The sequence below is a fragment of the Astatotilapia calliptera genome, chromosome 6, assembly GCF_900246225.1.
Source record: "Astatotilapia calliptera chromosome 6, fAstCal1.2, whole genome shotgun sequence".
Lineage (NCBI taxonomy): Eukaryota > Metazoa > Chordata > Actinopteri > Cichliformes > Cichlidae > Astatotilapia > Astatotilapia calliptera.
Genome location: NC_039307.1, coordinates 35,605,176 through 35,625,167, shown reverse-complemented (window position 1 = coordinate 35,625,167; position 19,992 = coordinate 35,605,176). Strand labels below are relative to the sequence as shown.

Here is a 19,992-nt window from a genome sequence, read left to right as displayed (position 1 = left end):
TTACTGGTTCTGAAACCACTGGATCGTTGTGTAATGAGAAAAAGGTGTGTAGGCTTTAGAGCTTAGTGCAACCTGTTCATATGACATGGTACATGTTGCCTTTTATTTGGCTTTGTAGAAACCTGCTCTGTGTTTGTTTTGTTTTCACCAGTGGAGGAGACTTTATGTTACTTTGGGAACATAAAAATCCATGACAACATATCCTGGGACTGTAGCATGTGGTGAAAATGAATTTGCCTGTGTCCATTCTGGGTATTGGATTAGTTACTGGCGTATAGCGTGAGCGTGGAAGACTTGTGACCAGAATATGTTCTGGTCTGCATTGCTAATTTGAAATTCAGAGGAAAATCTGAGTGGGAAGACTCAAAAAGATGAACTTTTCCAGCTCCCTCAGAAGAATGTTTATGAGGAAGAAAAGGTGAGTGATGCATGTACTGAAAAATCTTGTGGAACACTAAACTCAATATTTCTGGGTTCTGGAATGTTTTCAAACATTGATGGCATTTACTAAATTTCGAGAAAAATCTGATTTTCTTTTTTTTTCTCCCCAAATGATGGTTTTTATGAGGAGTTTTAAGATTTAAGATTCGTGGAACAACAACATCTTTACATTTCTATCCTTGTCCAGCACCTCTAGCATGGCTACTGCTTTTAGATCCAGAAAGTGGGTGAAGTTGCAGGCAAATCTGACAGGATGGGTGGGAAGCTAAGAAAGATGGGGTTGGTGTAGCCTAAAAAGCTCCTGCCTTTTCAGTGCTCTGTGAGCAGCTCACAGTGGCAAGCGTCACAAATATTTCCCCTCAGACACGGCAGGATCTTACAGTGGAACTTGCCACTGCCAGGCCAACCCTGGGGGAGGACTTCCCAGTGCAAAAAAATGGGGCACGGGCTCTTGGTTCTGTTTCTTCACTGCTGACTATTTCAGGATAAAAACTGCTGTTAACTCTCAGGGTCATAGCTAAAGATGATGCTCTTAAGAGTCAGCTCAGTTTGACACAACAATGAACAGATGAGAAGATTGTCCAGATTTAAGTAAGCTTGTTTTTGGTGCTTTCTCTTCTAATTTATCTGTTTCCACTTTCATTACTGGTAGCTTTGAACAAAAGCACTCCTGAGAAGCTCAGACCAGTGAACCTGCAGGTGATTATGTTTGTTCTGCTGGTCCTGCTAGCCCCAAAAAGTGTCTCATCTGTGAGAAGCTGGTGACAGATGTCATAATGAGGCTGAAGTTATGAATGCTGCAGGACACAGCAGCACACATGGCCAACTACAGCACAGCTAACAAGATTAGATGTCACCCTTGTTTGCTTTCCATTTGAGGCCGGATGTTTCTCATTTGGTAGAACAACTCATTTGTGCTGTTTCTTTTTTTAAAAATTATTATTATTTTTTGTTACACAGCTGAGCTATTACGCTTTTCTCTCTGGAAGAAAAAAACCCATCAAATCACCACCTCCCTTTGCAAAGAACTTGATAGTAATTACCAGTGGAAGATTGGGCTCAGAGGCTTCGTACAAGGAGATAATGAAGCAGACAAAGACCTCAGTTTCACAGCTCTTTGATGCTAACGAGGAGGCACAGCATGTGATTGTTGACTCGTGTGCCACAGCGACAGAACTTTCCCACAGTGCCGCTTTCAGTGCTGAAACTTTGCCACGTGCCAGAACAAACACTTCTCAAACAAAGCTTACGGACCGTCTGCCAAGCTGCCTGAAACCATCGTCTCATCTGCTCTTAGGCTAAAAACCCTTCTGTGACCTACTCTCAGAGCATTAGTGCCAGCATATCTCTTTGAAAGTGATGCATACCATTATATGGTATAAGACATTAAAACATGTGCTTGTTAGAAGCACCAGCGATATTTGCTTTCATACTTAGTTTTAGATTAAATTTTAGTTTTGTTTGTTCCAAAGATTTGAGTTGAGGGTAATCCAACCTGATCCAAAGCATGAACAGTAAGCATGAATAGCGACAGCAACTTGGTGCTTCGCCAATTAACAGGATGGTGCAAAAAGAAAAGTAGGAACACATCATTTTTCCTGCTCTTTAAAGGCCACATAGTGATAATAAAGCACCATTTTATCAGAGCTGTCAGCTGCTTGCTCGCATCCTTTCATTTATAGACAAACTGACACACATGTAAAGCACGTCATATCAAATCTCTGCAAATCACATTTGCAAGGAAATTCCCTTTGCATCTTTTTTAATAGGTTAAAAGAAGAAAAATCACAAAGAAGATGAAATTAAATCTTGCATGGTTGGCATTAATTATAAAGTAAGCAAGTATGTTGTCCTTTGGTTGGACCAATCAGGTTTTAAAAAACAGTAAATCAAATAAAAATAGAGGAAATGTCCCTGTCTTGAAAAGGTTTTAGCTAATAGGTCCTCTCTACATCACTGTTCACTGGACTGCGCTGACCCATATAAAAAATTATACACCAAGCAGTAAATGTCATCAATTAAGCCAAATTACCAAAGGTATAATTATTTTCTGTTGTTGTTGGTTGAGGCTGGTCTCCAGCTCATGGGGGGAAATAATTAGTCAACTTTATTTCTTTGTACAAGTTCTTGTTTTTTGTTGGTTTTTTGTTCTTTGCGATGGAAAAAAAAGTCCAGCTCAAGACAGTTACTGAATACCAACTTATATCTTCAAAATGGGGCTCAACTCATAAATAGGCTGGTTTTAGTTTTATACATTTCTTATGGCCCATAAATGAAAATGAACAAAGTAACGAAGAAACGGCCAATTTACGTCTAGTATTGGAGGGTTTGTCCATCAGAGGGCAATTTCCCAACCCAATGAAAACAACTAGACTGATCCAAGCAGTCGGCCAAAGCCTAAACAAGCAGCCCCTCTCAAACAAATGTCGAGGAATTTTTAAATCACAAAATGTTGATCTTAAAAATGAAGTTATAAAAGTAGGTCTTCACAGTGTACACTTTTATACATGTAAATACGAAGAAACACTTAGTCTTTTATTCCTGCGTAAACACTTTTATACACGCATATTGGAGAAAGAAAAGGCCGCAGATACCGGGCAAAAACTAACCTTTAGAAATACTGGTCCTGCTCTATTTCAGAGAGGTGATAGAATATAGAAATAGACCAATATAAAGGGTCTTTGGGAGGAATTGGGCCCCTACTTGCAGCCTTAGTAGCTTCAGTGCCTCTTAGCATTGATTTTTCAAGTCTCTGTTTCTCATTTGGTTGAATGACTCATTTGTGCTGTTGTTGTTGTTTTTTTTGTTTTCAGCTGTTATGCTTTGCTGTCCTGGAAGGGGAAAATGTCATTTAGATCATCAAATCCCAGAAACACCAAACTTCCAAAAAATGCCATTCAGATTTTTTCATTTGCTCCTTGTATGTTGAGAGTGAAGAGCGAACTAACGGGGTCCCAAAATCTCCCAGTAGGTTGGATTCAGATCTGGTGACAGTAAAGGTCGTATCATATGAAACTAGTTGAACTTCACACTCACCAAACCATTCAGTCAGCATTGGTGTCCTTGTACTCGGTGAGACCACTCTGAAAAGTTTTGCATAGATATATAATAGTGGTGTTAATTGTTCAAATTCTAAAATGTAAATGATCAGAAATATTAAAAAGTCACACCTTCCTGTTTGGCATCAGTCGACTCTGTTTTTCCTGAGTCCACTCATCTTCTGCTCCTTCACACCCTCCACAGCATGCGAAACACTCACTGAGCTGTCTTATTTAGCTTTGCGGTCTTCTTTTCCGTGCCGGCGTCTTCCTCTGCTGAGATCTTCGCTTCTGTTCCTGCCTTCCTTCTGGGCCTCGGCACATCACTGATATAGAGGGAGTGATTACTCCAGGCTACAGGTGTGCCACTCATCTCACCTGGGACTAGCCCCCGAGACCATCCAGCCCCACCTCTCCTGTCTGCAGCCGAGGAAAGGTCACATCCCACCACCACCACCGTCGCTCTCTTCTGTTTCCAGCTGATTACTAATAGCTGTCATTTGAAAATTATTTTGAGCACTTGTTTGGGGGCTTTGAGATGACCTTTAAAGGCAAGGTCTCTGTCTCAGTAACAGTTGGAAACATTCTTGTTTCTTCGTCATTCTTTTCCCCACCCAGCTGCAAGCTAACAATTTAGATTCTTTTCATTTCTGCTGTAAATAATTGCTCTGAGAGAGGTTGATAAGCAAGAAAAATGTTACCCATCTCTCCATGCATCACAAAACTAGCTGCATTTCATTTATTTTCATTTTTTTATTGTAGCCACTCTGTGACATTCATTTTCTGTTAGTCCCCCACCTATTCTTTTATGCGACCTTGTACTGTAATGAAAGATACAGTTATAGGAAGAGGAACATGGTATTGGCCATAGAAATGAGAAACTCTTGTCCTTTTCATTGGGAAGGAGAGAAGGATTGCACGTTTGTAGTGTCAGCAGAGTCGATTAAAGGTCTTAAAGTACTTCAGAAATTAATAGGAATTAAATGACTTTCTTTAAAGAAAGCTGAAAGAAGGATCCAGCAGAATGTGGTGAAGGTTTTCATCATTATTTAAGCTTTTGGCTGTATATTGACACAGTTCATGTGTCAGTGTGTTGTTCTTGTGCAGCAGCATTACCAGAGACCACGGTGAAGCGAACTGAGACATTGACCTATTTTACACTTCATCTAGTCACGTCTATAACATTTATTCATTTAGTGCTTTGAGGTGTTTTTTTCTTCACAAAGTGCTTCACATTGCAAGGACATGAGAACATATTAAGAAGACAAAGCAGTGATGAAAAATATGAGCCTCTAAATCCAAAAAGTTGTGAAGAGAAGTTTGTTTAAGATGGCAATAGATTTTTAAATGACTGCACTTCACTGACTTCACAGAATAAAAATACATAAACAAGTTTGAAAATGTTTCTTTTAACCTCCTAGGACCTGGCGTCCACATATGTGGACATCACATTTTGGGTTGTCTAGACCAAAATACTAAATTTTACTCTACAAGAGCCTGATATCCACTTACGAGGACATTATACTGCCTCTGTTTTATCACAATTTAAAACAAATATCCTTATATATGGATCTCATTTTTCTTAGAAACAAAAATTGGGTAAAAAAAAATCTGGTGATTCTTTGTTTTTACATTCATCAGGTCCCAATCAGCCCAAATATCAAAGAGAAATTAAAAATACATGCCGTGGAAGAGTTCGGGTCTTAGGAGGTTAAAGGAGAGTCTGCTAAACGGAGCTGGAGTGGTAAGCTGTTCCAGAGCCTTGTTGTCAAAGACTGTGAAAGGCTGTGTTCCCACTAGGTTTCAATCTTGTACCAGGGACAACTAATAGATTTTGAGCTTGTGAGTAAAAACGGCAGCATTTGATTTAACAAGAAGATGAGGTATATGTACCGGTATTCAATCTGATTCTGTAGTTTTCCATAGAGTCAAACTGGCCAAGTGTGAATGCACTGACTACAATCACGTGGAAAAGAAAACTTTGAAGGATTTTATAAAGTCTTGTGAAAAATTAAGTATCCTCTTACTGCTCATCAAATGATCAGCTGATGGTCTCACCAGAAATGGACACTTCAAATTCACCCCAAGGTCAGTGCAATGAGTCTGCATCTCACAGTCAGGCCTCAGTTAGCATTTAAAAGCTAAAGTTCATAACATTCGAATTACAAAAAGACTGTACAAAGAGCTGGAAGGGCTGCTGTTAGTAAGATGTTTTCTTTGAGAAAGAAGATGGCACTATGTAAAGCGGTTGCAAACAGATAAACTAAAAGACTTCTGGAGCAAAGTCCATGGCTGGAGGTTTCTGTTAAGACTATTTCTTTCCCACTGTTGCCAGGTTCTTGCTCACAGAGTATGTTTCTCTAGGGGTTAAATCTAAGATATATAATAGTGGTGTTAATTGTTCAAATTCTAAAATGTAAATGATCAGAAATATTAAAAACTCACACCTTCCTGTTCGGCATCAGTCGACTCTGTTTTTCCTCAGAGTCCACTCATCTTCTGCTCCTTCACACCCTCCACAGTTTATCACGTTAGCAGACAAAGTAATTGGCAGAAAACAAAAGAAAACACACAGTACCAGTCCCATTCTTTAATACATCAGTAATCACCACTATCTGCTTGCCCCCAAGAGGCCCTGCCTTACATAGTCCATAAATTCCCCATTTCTTCTTTAATTGTTTTCAATTAGCTTCTTGTTAGCACTTTCATATGTGGCATCATACGCCTGCACTTCCCTTTCTTCTCACTTTTTTCGCACTCTCGGGGCACACATGCAAAGCCAGAAGAGCTAAAATTCAAGAAGTGTTGAATGTTTGTGTTGGAGGTCAAGAAAACTGAAGATGACAAAAGTGGCTATAAATACTTGACAGCGTGACTAGAAACCATAGCAGAGGGACTGGGCACAGAGGTAATAGTTTCAGGTGTCATCAGCTGAAGATGAAAGGAAACACAGAGAGACATCTTCATCCTCCTTCCTGCTCACCACCACATAATGAAATAATTAGATAGTTAGAGAAGTAATTGGAATTTTTCTTTCCTCCCACTGAGACGTTCGCTCAGCGGCAGAAATGAGCAAAGAGAACAAAAAAGGGAGCACAGATTTGGAGCAGCCTCACCACACCCATCTGAGCCCAAGCCTGCCCCACTGCATTGTGGGGAGACAGGGAGCCAAATTTGCCTTGACCAATCGTTTGCATGTTCAGAGTCAGCTGTGCATATGCACTCGGCATATTTGTCTGTGCATTAGGGGAGGAGACTAATTTCACTGCTCTTGTTCGGTCGTTTGTTGTTTTGCGGCAGGGGGTGATTTGTCAACCAATCCGAGAGCTCGACCTAGTTTTTGTTCTCCTTTCTTTCCCAAAGCTGTGGGCACATTCAGAGGATACAGTCAAAGCACCGAAGCCAAAGTATGGTTCATGTTGTGGTACAGTGCATTGTTGTGTTGAGTCACCTTCTTATGAGACACCAGCGGACTTAAGTTGCTTTTGTAGCGTTCCTGCTGCGTTAACAAGCGTGTGTACGTGTGTGCAGTAGTTCTGGTGTGTTAGTCACAAAAATAGCTGCCAGCGCACATCAGCCTCCTTTCAGCTCATCACCGGATACTTCAGAGAAATGAGATGAGATGAGATTAGGGATTTAGTTTGCTGAGAAGCCGTCAGATTGAATCGGCACACTATGTTTAGGCTGCGTTCTTCCTTGTTTTCTCTAACAGTTTGTTTGACACTCTGTTTGACCACGCCTTTGGCCAGTCGTTGCTCATATTTGCTTTATTCATACTCGTCTTCAGTCTCCTGCACACACACCCACACATGCGCAAACATGCATGCACACGCTGCATGTATATGCATATACATACAACGTGCCGGCGGTGGTTGTGACTCTTAGTAAACACGCTTTTATATTTCTATTTGTTCTCGCACAGAGAAGCACTAAACGCTTCAATTGTTCCGCTGAAATTAGTTCTCCTGCAGAGAAGAAAGGATTTCATGTTTTTTTCCCCTCTGCTGTGATATTTTGTCTCACAGTTCTTTTTGTCATTAGATTTTCCGTGTTTCAAAAGACTTCTCACTTTGCAAGAATGTTTAATTTGTGAACAGCAATCCAGCGCTGGTCTTTTTTTTTAAAACCATGAGTTTATGATCTAAAATGATTTCTTTTAAAAATCTTCACATTCTTATGACTCGTTGATCTTATATTTTCTTCTCCCTTTGACACCATATTTGTAAAAGATTTTGCCATGCTCACTGACTCTTTTTTTTAAAAACCAGATATTGCAAAATTTGCATACTAATGGTATTTAAATCCTAAAATACAAAAAAGTAAGACTATTTTCGTAAGACTGAGCATATACAGTGAAGCCCCTTCAGTAAGTGAACAGTTGAAAGTCAGCTGACCTGGTTCTAACTACCACTAATCCTACATTAACATTTCTACATCCTCAGGTTTGCTTTCAATTTACAAAACGTCATCCTCTACATATGTAATCAAACACACTAAACAGTCTGAGCATGCTAAAGCAGCTGCACAGCCGTGCAGGTGACAGTGATATTAATCCAAATTTTTTCTTTTTGTTAGAGAGGAAAACTATAATATAGTGCCTCATTAAAGCATCCTTTCTTACTTGTGTGTCATCTGCAGCCTTGAAATCAGATGCTCAGTCTTCATTTAGACTCTGTGGCAAGGTCAAACAGAAATGTATTTCTTTGGAGCAGTCATTCAGGCATCATCCAGTCAAAGTAGATAGCTGATCCTAGGGGTGACATTGCTGTGAAGCTCATATTAAAAAACAAAAGACAGAAAAGCTTTTATTTTCTTTTAAATTTCAATAGCTACCAAGGCCAAAACTGTACATTTTATATGAGCGCACAAAGAAAAACACCAACAGTAGCAAAACGCAGGAAAGTTTTCATACTAATTACTTACAGCTACATCCTAATAGCTCCTATATATTTTAATTATTCTTGTGGCCACCAGTTTAATTTCAAAATAAAATACTTTTATGGTATATTTGACTGCACAGCAGCAACTACACTCTTCTTTTTTTTATTGCTAATTTTTGTTTTGTTTTATTTTTCAGTCTCTCTTTATTTTGTTTTGGCTTATCAAGCTGTAGTATGTTAGAAAACTGTGCGTTCAGTATAGAATAGAACAAGAACAAATCCCTTTCAAGCTGTGGTTGTTACTACCTGATAAATGTAAGTGTAGAATTAGTGCTTTTAGAATTAGACCTTTTTATTTTAGACTGGCTAGTGAACTTATCCTAGTGCCTCTAATCTGAAACAGAAAGCAAATGTGTAAAATCAACTGAAAACTGAAATAATAAATGTCTAAAATCTCGGATTTGATGTTTTGAATCTTTTGGGGTGGTGTGTGAAAAATGGCCACCTGTTGTTCCAGATTTCTCACCTATGTGAGATAGGTGAGAAATCTGGAACAACAGGTTATTCTTGCAGTAAATTCAGAGGTTCTGCTCGTTAACTTATAATGTGATGCTCCTGTGTCATTCCAAATCCGTGCGTCCTCACATTATCGCTGGCAGATGATATGTTTTAATCAGGGTCAAAGTGCAAAGAATGACAGAGAATAATGTCACAGAGAATGATGTTATTTTTACCGTTAAACACCAGTCTCTGTTTAAATTGCTGCTGCTATTTAGAACAGCTATATTCAAGAGGGCAGAGATCATAAACACCAGAGCTCTGCTGCACTGCGCTGATCAGACAAAGCTTTTTTTCTTCATTTTTTCAAGACATTTTTGTAATCATTATTGCAACTTTATTTTTTAACAAAATAATAATATCTAACTTAAATAGGCATGCCAATCACCATCCGCCCAATGTGGACGGTTGCGTTCTGGCTAGCTGTCTTGTCCACTAACTAATACTCAGGTTTTGCTGAACTAAAAAAGATGATTGTAACAGCTCTGTGTAGTAGTTACTGCTTTACTTAAACTTGCTTCTTAGGACCTTGAACAACACTTTAAACTGACAGTTTGTGGCTGTAATGGCCACTGTGGGCCCTGATTTCATAGGTAACCTTCTGTAATGTATTTACCACCTCATGATATTTAAAGTAATTCAGGATTTTCTTTTACTACTAATGGTAGTCACTTCTGTTTCTTGCCTTAGAGGTCTGAAATAATGCTGGCTGCTTATAACAAATAGAGAAAAGTGCCCGGTGTTTGGTGCGTCTCAGAGAGTACTGGGTTAGCCACACTTCATGTTGTTTTTAATAACACTTTGCATTTCCATCAGCTATATGTGGAATAGAAATTGTATTTATATATCACCTTTTATTATCTGTAAAGTAAGACTGATTTACAGTGGAAAACAAAAATTGAAAATATAGGCATAAACAGAAAAAGAAACAAATATGAGGCAACATAAAAATAGGCGTGAGTGAAAAGTAAAATCTGAATTAATAAAGCAGAATACGTCAAACATGTTACACGGCAATAAAAGCCACAAAGAAATGCAGTACGTGTCTGCATACAGCGACGCACACACACGCACGCACGCACGCACGCACACACACACACACACAGCGATTAGCTACAGGTGTGGGAGAATATGGAAGTTTTTGAGCGTAACAGTTGTCATGGACTTTGAATCATCAAGCAGCTTGTTCCAGAGAACAGGATCAGCGTGACTGAAGACGGCCTCGTCAGAATAATTCTCACAGATTGACTTCTGTACGTTTATTTTACAGGTGTCAACAGGTTATCATCAAAGAGTGTTGGATATGTATTTAGAGGCCAAAAATTAAAGCCAAGCATATTTAATACATGCGTTTTTATGAGTTTTTGAGACTTCTCTTTTACCCTCAAAAAACGATATAAATTGCATGATAGATTTTTAATGACTAAATTGTAAATGTGATACAAATTAAAACTCATATATGCAGATTAAAAATAATATATCTTTTATATATTTTGCTTAAAGGTTCAACAAACACTCCATTATCAAATAATTAAAGATTTCTGGCAGTTATTTCATGCTGCAGGTTTTAAAGGGTTAATAAATACTGAAGGTCCAAGTCAAAACAACTGAAATGGTTTAAAATATGTGTCAGTTAGAAAGATTATTTTCCTTGTTCTTGTTCTTGCTAAGATTTAAGGGGGAAAAGGACATATTCTGATTTTATAGGGTTAAGGTTTGGATGTAATGACCTTGCAGGGATAAAAAAAACTGTAAAGAAATTGAAACCCTAGCTTATTAGAGTGTTAGGAGGAGTAAATGATGCTCAGTTATTCCCTCCAGTTTGCACTCCCATGTATTGTCTCATTTTCATGACCCTGGATTTATTCAACTTGGATTAAGGATTTCTACCAGGACCGTTTTTTTGTAACTTTTGTAAATGTCAACCCTACAACACCACAATTAATGTCTCCTGGAAAGATTGCCTGAAACTGTGTGATATTATTCATGTTTCCTTTTTTTATTCAACCATATCCATCTCTCCTCCTCCCTAACCCTCTCTATTACAGCCAGGCTTTCAGCTATAAACAGTTCTAGGAGACCACATACCTGCACTCCTTACTGCTGTTAGGGTTAATTAGGTATTGATTTGATCAGGACCAGGCAAGGGGCCTTATTCTAAAGGCTTTGGTCACAATGAATTATTAATGTTCATACAGAACTATATATAGTGTGCATCCAGTGGTCACAAGAAAGTCAAGCGTTGGTTCCTCTGTGCTGCTTAACCCAATCCCTGTTTGCTCCCCTCTCTGCTTCCTGCTCAGGTTGATTGCACTACTTCCTTCAGGGTCATGTTCATTTTTTTTCCTTTTGGCTGTTGGAAATTTGAGAGATGTTGTTTCTTTACACGTTTGGGTGTGCTTTGATTTGACAAGCACACCCTGAGTGAATTTTTTAGTTGCTTCATTGCTCTTGACAAATACAAAGCAGCGCTGTGAGAGCACCGAGAGGCAGACTTTTACCAATCTGATGTTGATGGTGTTTTCCTAAGAGATATATCCACACAATATTTTTTTTTTAAAAAGGTCCAAATCTGGTTAACGCCAAGCAGAAACATCAGTGAATGAATGCCAAAACTGCAGTTCATCTAATAACCCAAAGTGAGCCTCCTTTCAGCCTTGAGGAAGTCTGTCTGTTACGAACAAAAGCTTTGGTCTCTGCAGAGTTTCCAGCCTTCATAATAACTTGCAGCTAACGAAGCTTGCTAGCATTAGTTGATTAGCATCTTCTAGTCTAAATATGGCAGCTTTTAGCTCCAAGATTCCAAAATGGTGGCAGGCATTATGTGGCTACATCCATCTATTATATAGAGTGTGGGGTTATCATATTTTCTGTCCGCTTTCATTAACTCGTAAACATACCATAAAATGCCAAAGCTTTAATTAAAAAAATAATGGCTCCTAGTGTAAAGTTGCCGAGCATGTATGTCTACATCATCCACTTCTTCTTTATCGTTAAAGTGCTGTGTGTGTTATACCCTGCATGTGCAGCAGCTTCACCGTGATTCACTGCATCGGTCATTTGTTCACATATTTGCCACAATTGCTCGTCATGTGCACCGAAATGCACACCGTTCAGCTTGATGTCTGCTGATTCTGTGCATGTGTGCATTTTTGTGTATGTGCCTCAGTTTTGGTCATGCTCCTCTCAGCTGTGCTGCTGTACAGTGAAGTGAAATGAAGTGGCACAGTGGAGATTTTAAAGATTTGTGTGCGAGAGAAAGAGGAAGAGAGTTTATATTCACATGTATTTTTGCATAACACAATGACACAGTCCCGGATGCCATAGTGTGTGTGTGTGTGTGTGTGTGTGTGTGTGTGTGTGTGTGTGGTCTCTTTCTACTAAGTCATGTGTGACTGCTTTTGGACCAGCAGTGTGTGTGTTCACTAACTGACCTACATTTCTGGAGCTTTTTGCCAGTGGCTCAAGAGACTTTGTCACCGTTATCTCATCTAGCCAATCACAGCCCCTAATCTCATTTTGCCCAATCGCATCCCCAATCTCATGTGTCCAATCATGGCTTTGGCCTTCGGGGGAGTCATCTTCTACTCTACCCGGGCTTCTGTCAGAGAAGCGTTTGCGGCTGACTGTACCTTTTAAACACTCACCATCTTATGGGCCAAATAGAGCAGCAGCTCAGTAATTTTGACTTTCAGCGCTGATTTCTCATGCAGCGCTGCAACCCTAATTATATCCCCCCAGCTTGAAAGGAGAGCTGTGTTTCTGCACACATTGCCAGCTGGAGAGGAAGGAGAAAAAATTGAAGCTTTTGAAAATTCTTTGAAGCTTCTGTTTTTTTGTTATCAAAGCCGTCTTTGTTGGTTGCATGAATTTTGCATGTGCAGGTTTAAGGGAACTGTGATGTGCGGGTGTGTGGTAAGCTGGGTAGGTGGATGTGTTTTCATACAACATGTTTTGCAAAATATAAAAAAGTGCCCATCACAATAGGTTTAATCAATACCATCCATGTGAATAGCAACTATAAAATACTAACTTCATTAAAAATATTAACTTAAAAATTGAACACATTTGGTTTGATGCTACTTGAATTGTTTCTAATCTAGTGCTGTAATCTATATAGATTATATAAAGTAGCTGTGTATTTATCGATAAGGGAGGACCTGTTAAATAGATGATGCTGGAGTTGTTGCAGTAGTTATCATGTTATTTAATTTTAAACTCAACCTGAGCTGGATTTTGCCAGACAAACGTCCTGAGTAATATTTCTGTATGTGTTGTTGTGTCACCACATGGCAGATGTTTCTGGAAATTAAAACATACGCACAAGTTCATTTGTATCTGGCTGTAGGCCAACACAAGCCTGGAGAGTAAGGGACAGATAATGAGGGATTTCTTTCTGTATCTCTTTCACAAACACACACCATTTCACATACTTTTTTCAGTGTTCCTGCACGTCTAAGCGCATAATCAGTAATGTGCTCATTGTTTTAAAACCAAGCGTATAAAGTCAAATTTTCATGGTGAAAATGAAAAAAAAAAGGGACTTGAAAAGCATCTGGAAATAAATACAGTGTTTGATAGATACACCGTCAGATTAAAGCTGACCGCTATTGTTGCGGTCACAGTTTGAAACCAGTGTGCTCAGATAGTCTAGAAGTTGAAAACCAGCTGTCTCGTGTCGTGTATTAATTACGGCAAAACAAAAATAAGAGCAAAATCAAACCAGATCCATTCCAACTGCGTTTCTTCCACATTGGATTGAAACCTATAAAATGCAGCTGCAATCCTTGAATCTTTGACCTCTTTCCTATATTGGTTGCTTATAGTGTTGGTGCTGTGGGAGCTGAAGTGTTGCTGCTGACTGTAATGATTTTATAACAGAAATACATTTCCATGCAGGCTCTGGTTTTTCAGTCTCTGCTATTCCTGCGAGTAAAGAAGCATGGCCTCACACTGTCATCTTCAGCACCGAGCGAAGTGCCCACACTTGAACTATGTTCGTGTGTGAGTGCATGCAGCGTCCTGCACGCACCCCTCCAACCCTTCCATCCCCTGCTCAAAATGCACACACATTTAAACACACATATGTCTTTGTCTCCGTTTCTCTCCGTCTGCCTCTGTTTCCATTTAGTGGAGGATGGGTTGGGGGGAGGAAAGAGAGAAGAAAGGTGGAGGTGGTGGTGGGGGGTGGTCAGGTTGAAAATTACAATACGTATTTATGGGTTTTTTTGTGTGCTGTTGCTTGGCAACACCACATCGGGGGTATTTACAGTTAATAAAAAGTGAGTGACATTAGCTTGGTGTATTAGAGGTAAATCGCTCATTTGCTTTAAGAGCTAGAAAGAAAGTGTGTGTGTTTGAGTGTGTGTGTCTTTTCTTTTTATTGTGTGTGTATATGTAATAAGTGCTCACTGAGCCTTATCTTTGTAGATATTTAACTCTTTGTGTGACCGAAAGGCCTTTGTTTTTGTGCTCTAACATCATTCTGTGTGTGTGCGTATACAAATATATTTTCATATTTGTGTGCACACATAAAATAATATATTGCTAAATCTTTACATTTTCATTTAAATAGTTTTTTTTCCCACATTTATTATTATATCGCTTTTTCTTTCTTTTGTGCATCAGCAGAAATCTATCCCAGGAGAAAAGCACGTTGTCATCACATTTCCTCCTTAAAAGAACGATTGTTTTATTCCACGCAGCTGTATTTTTGGTCGCTGCCATTAGTTGTTTCGATGGGAACTGTGTCAGCTGGCATTAACGTCACATCTTGTCTGTCTTTCACAGGCTTTGAAAGCATCTTGGAAGGCTTGTTTGGGCCGGGACTAGTCAAAGACATCACCCTTTTCCAAGGTAAACATGCAAACCAAACAAATCAGCATTTGCAAATACAACTGTATACAAACGCACCGACCATAGTTAGCAACGCAAATGGCAGTCTGTCCTACCGAGTCTTTGGCAGCTGACGTACCAAGTAACACACACGTGATGAAACTGTGAGGGGAAAAAATGGGAACTTTAATAAAATGAAATAAACAAAACAACAAAATGGATATTTATTGAGAGAAAAATAAAATAAATCTTTTTTATCAGTGACAATGTTGTTTGGAAGGACTAAAGTCATTTTCATCTTGTGCTCTGGAGAGCTTTTATATATTTCTGTTTTTAAAAAAAACAATAGACATGTACATACAGCAGGAGCTCAGCTCTCAATTTAGCTTAGTGTTATTCAGCGTGAGAGACACTGTGGACCTTCAATAAATATATACTGACATGACAATGAGCGACACAGCATCTCCCCATTGATCTGACTTTAAAACATTTATTGCCTACAGAAGTGACGCTGCTGCAGAAAGCATTTAGAATACAAAACAATATGATTAATTCATACAATAGCCTTTAATTTATACAGGCCAGATGTCACTAAACAGAGCTGGAGAAGGACAAAAACTGGCAGCCTGGACCAGCTGAGCTTGATGGTTTCTCTGGTAATGAGGCTCTCACTGCTCTCTAATGGTCTGATGCTAGAAGAGCTGGTAAACGGCTAAATACAGTGCAAAAAAATAGTGACTTAAATGCATCTGCTACGACTGCATTCACGGTGAGAGCACGAGCAGCAGAAACAGGGCTCGGTCTGAATCACACAGCTGATGTCACAGATCAGCACCACCCTGCAGATGTGTCTTCATGCTGACTTGAATGTGGATCTGCACATCTGTATTAAAATATAAAAATAATATTATGGTGTATGCAGTCATTCCTCTTTTTCATAAAATCCAACATGCCAGGTCTTTTGACCTTTACTTGAACCTTTATGAGATTTTTCTTCTGTCATCTTAGATGCTTTTAGTTGTAGAATATTCAAATATTCGCCTCTTCAAATTTTGTTAGAAGATTTAGCTATTGTTTATATCCCTTCGGCACAATCTCTTTTTCCCAAATGAATCCATCAAAAAAAAGGAGAGTAGAAAAACTACAGACACAAGAACAGCCCTCCCTCTTTGCTGTGCTTATTTGGTGAGTGATTAGCAAGGCCTCAGAGAGTTCCAGAGAGCAGCGCAGCATCTTCTGTTGCTTTTTCCCTGAGTGATCACTTTGCATATAAATATAGCCCAAGTTACAGCAGAGCCATTGTCTTTATCTCTTATGTATGTTGATTTTTTTATTCACATGTATTACTACCAGCTGAGCATCATTTAAAGGCCACAGTCTACATGTATTTCTCACCATGTCTGTCCCTTTATGTCCTGATGTCTGCTTATAATAATAAAGCACCATGTCACATAGCTCACATAATCTAAAACCAGTTACTTGAATGATCAGAACTACAGTAGAGCCCCTTTGGGATCTGGTAATATTGGATATTTACATCACGGATGAGCAACCAATAGATCTGCAGATCTGTGTCATGCTGTCAAGTCAAGGTGGACCAAAACATCTGAGGAATCTTTCCGGCACCTTGTCGAATCTATGCCACAAAGAATTAGATGCCATTTTATTAGGTATGCTTTACTAGCACTAGGTTTGACCACCTTTTTCCTTCAGACCTGCCTTGAGTGTACAGGTGTTGAACTCCAGGCCTCGAGGGCCGGTGTCCTGCAGCCTTTAGATGTGTCCTTGATCCATCACAGCTGATTTAAATGGCTAAATTACCTCCTCAACATGTCTTGAAGTTCTCCAGAGGCCTGGTAATGAACTAATCATTTGATTCAGGTCTGTTGACCCAGGGTGATATCTAAAACCTGCAGGCCACCGGCCCTCGAGGCCTGGAGTTTGACACCCCTGCTTTAGTGGAAGAAGCGTTAAACAATCACAGTGTACACATTTTCCAGCGCTCAATCATATGCTGGTTCCCCAGTCTGTCATCCAAACTGGTGAACCCCAGTGCATATGTAAATTTATGAAGTATATTTGTGGTTGCACAGCATTGTCTGTGTGATGACTGCTTTCATTCACATTCTGAAACTCAGGATGCCATAAACACAGGTGGTGTGTTTGCATTCAGGTATTCTATCATCTGTGCCTCTTCCCCCATGCACAACACTCACAGTACTTATAGGAATTACAAAATTAGTTTTTACATCAGCAAAACCCAATTGTTACATGTTCTCATAAATATCACGTGACTAAAGCGAAGGAAGGCTGCCCGGCTCACTCTCTCACATGCACTCTCAGAAAAAACAAGGTCAACATGGCGTTCTGGTGTCATGTGACCCATCCCCCACCAACTTAGAGCATTTTTGGAATATTTCGGGCATGTCATTTTCAATCATGCGTTACACTCGTGCGCAGACATACACACATATATACATTGTCTCCCAAGTAAAGGTGGCACATGAGGCAGCAGTGAAGCCTCCCTCACGTAAAAACACAAACGCCTAGCAAAAGTTAATCTTTGTGACTTGAAGAGGAAAAAAAACCCAAACAAAATGCTGTCTCATGAATTCTTTTCCCTCAAAGGGCCCTCACCCTCCTTTGTGTTTCCCAGACTTTCTGTTTAAAGCTGAAGTCAGCCAGCTCTCAATTTAGAGTTATATATTTACTGATTTGAGTCCTGTGGGCGCAGAAAACTTTCTCAGTCTGCGATCAAAATGTCAGAAATGTTAAAGGTCTGTTTAAGAAAGAAGGCGCTGCTACGTGATTCAGAGCAAGTGAAGCTGAAGTCTGATGATTGCAATAGTTGCCGGTAGCTTCCATGTTTTTTTCCTGTTTTTTGGTCAGTGGTTCGCTGTAATCTTGTCCACAAAACCAAACATATAAACATAATTATGCAGGGTGCTGAGGGGCATACACTAAGATATGCAAAGATATACAAGCTCACGTTAAACAGCATAGATGTACATTACAGAGAAATCACATCTGCGGTAGCTTGGAAACCGTGTATCTCTTAATCTCAAAGAAACCTGCATTTTCTCAGTTGTCACGTTTACGAAAGCAGGCTGCTCAGGCTCAGGTATGCTGAGCTGATTGTGTGCATGTAAACAAGCCGAGAGCTGAGCAGGGCCCCACACACACACACACACACACACACACACACACACACACACACACACACACACACACACACACTGAAAGCTTCCTCTAAACTGTGCCAGTATCGCCTTTGTGTTTACTACTTGCACACACTCACAAATACCTTGAATACTGTTAGGGTGGGGTGGGGGTTAAGCTAGCTGTGGGACTGGAGCTTAATTGGCGCATTCCCAGGGATACTGTAAGTGGCACAACCATGGGGTTCAAGCACAGCTCACCTTTGACCTTATTCATTCCCGTCCCGGAGACAGAGATGCACAAAGAAAACGAGAGAGTAGTAACTGAATCGTCTGCACGTCTCGCAGGAAAATGATGGGAAGCTGGAGATTTCAGGCACATATCTGCACACACACTTTAAAAAAGGGGAAAACTAGCAGACCCTATTTATAGGATTTGAACAGGTTCTTCTTAAAGAAGCATGCTGGTGTTCCTCCTGACCGGATCTTACTTGTGTGTCTTACTCTGCTGTAGGGTGTGATCGCGAGGTGAAGCAGATTAAACTGTTAGCCAGAGGGGACAGAAAAGCAGCGGTTGGGATTTAGTTACTCTTTAACTCCAAATCCTATTGGTTATATTTTCATCTTCAGATATTTCATTTTTGGCAGCCTGTTGTCTTGTTCAGTACAGCGCAGTGTGAAAATCCATTTTTAAACCTTCTTTGTAATCGATTACACCGAGGCATCAAGTGCAAAGGGAGTGCTTTGCGTCGCCTCAAAACAAATAATATAGCTTTTACAAAACTGATTGCAGACTTGATGTTCACTGTAAGGGATTATACAACTCAAACAAATTGGATTATTGATTTTCTAATCTTACAAAGTAATGGAAGGTCATGGTATGGCACAAAGAAACAAACAAAAACTCCTGGAATGTCATCTGCTTGTCACTTGCCATTGCCCGCCTGCCCTCGTGTGCTCTGTTTTGCCCTGCTTTGTTTTTCAGTTATTGTCAAACTATAAATGTGAAAAAAATACAAGTTAATAATATATTCACATTTATAGCTCAAATATTATTGTTTTTCATGTTTGGGATTATTAAATTCCTTGTTCAGAACAAAGGTATCCTGTAAATATCCATATAAATATAAAGATTTTCCTTTCTTTCTTTTATTATTCTTTTCATGCTCATAAATGGCAAACAAGGAAAAAGAAAAAAAAAGATAGAAAGTTAAAGGCATGGATGGACACAGTTGCCGATATTAGCTTGTTGCAGAAACATCTATTCCCAGCACGTATGCCAGCTCACAGTCGACACAAAGAAGGAAATTGAAATAAATACGATTCCTTTAATCAAATTGACCTTACTGTGAATAAAATGTAGATTATCTGTATCAGCAGTGTAAAGAGTGCAAGGATGAGTGGAAATGCATGCAAGCCATAAACCCAACAAATGGAGAAGAGAGATGGATTGTGCAAACCCGGCCCTCTGATAAAGCAGTCACTGGAGCGGTGCCAGGTGTGGCTCCCCTATGGACCCACCTCTGCTACTCTGCCCTCCTCCCACACAGAAACACGAACAAACAGAGTGGGGAGGGGTCATCACAGTAACAAGACGGGACAGGGTAGAATTGCTGAACATGGCTTCAGGTCATGTACAAATGGTTTCTTTATTATGTCAGAGTGGACTGTATATATTTACATTTCTGTATGTGTTAAATGCAGCAGTAAAGATGAGCATCAACATATTTTTTTAATATTCTACTGTTTTTTGATTTGTTTTTGTTTTTAAATGTTGCTCTTCATTTGGACCTAAATAAATCAGGTGGTTCAATCCTGCTATTTTTCTAAAATTGCAAAAGATGAAGGTTTTTTTCTTTCTTTAAGGACAATACTGCACAATAAAGGAAATTACATAAAAACAGAGATTTTACTGCTTTATGTCTTGAAATGACTGGGTAATAGTGACGCGAGAAGAAAAAACCCCAAATGAATCAAGAACAAGAAATATCGAGTTGTTTGATGAGACCGAGGGCATTCCTATACATATGGAAACAAATGCATTAAAGCAAAGCAGTTTGTGCTACAGATATATCACAGCAG

At 39.5% G+C, this 19,992-nt stretch overlaps 1 protein-coding gene across 1 annotated transcript in view; it reads left to right on the top strand.

Moving 5' to 3' along the window:
* The window catches only part of lcor (ligand dependent nuclear receptor corepressor), a 78,677-nt gene that overhangs the window by 27,707 nt on the left and 30,978 nt on the right, over positions 1-19,992 (top strand). Inside the window, exon 2 of the mRNA XM_026171941.1 lies at positions 14,708-14,773. Within this exon, the coding sequence (XP_026027726.1) occupies positions 14,708-14,773 (66 nt within the window). The remainder of the gene's footprint in view (positions 1-14,707; positions 14,774-19,992) is intronic.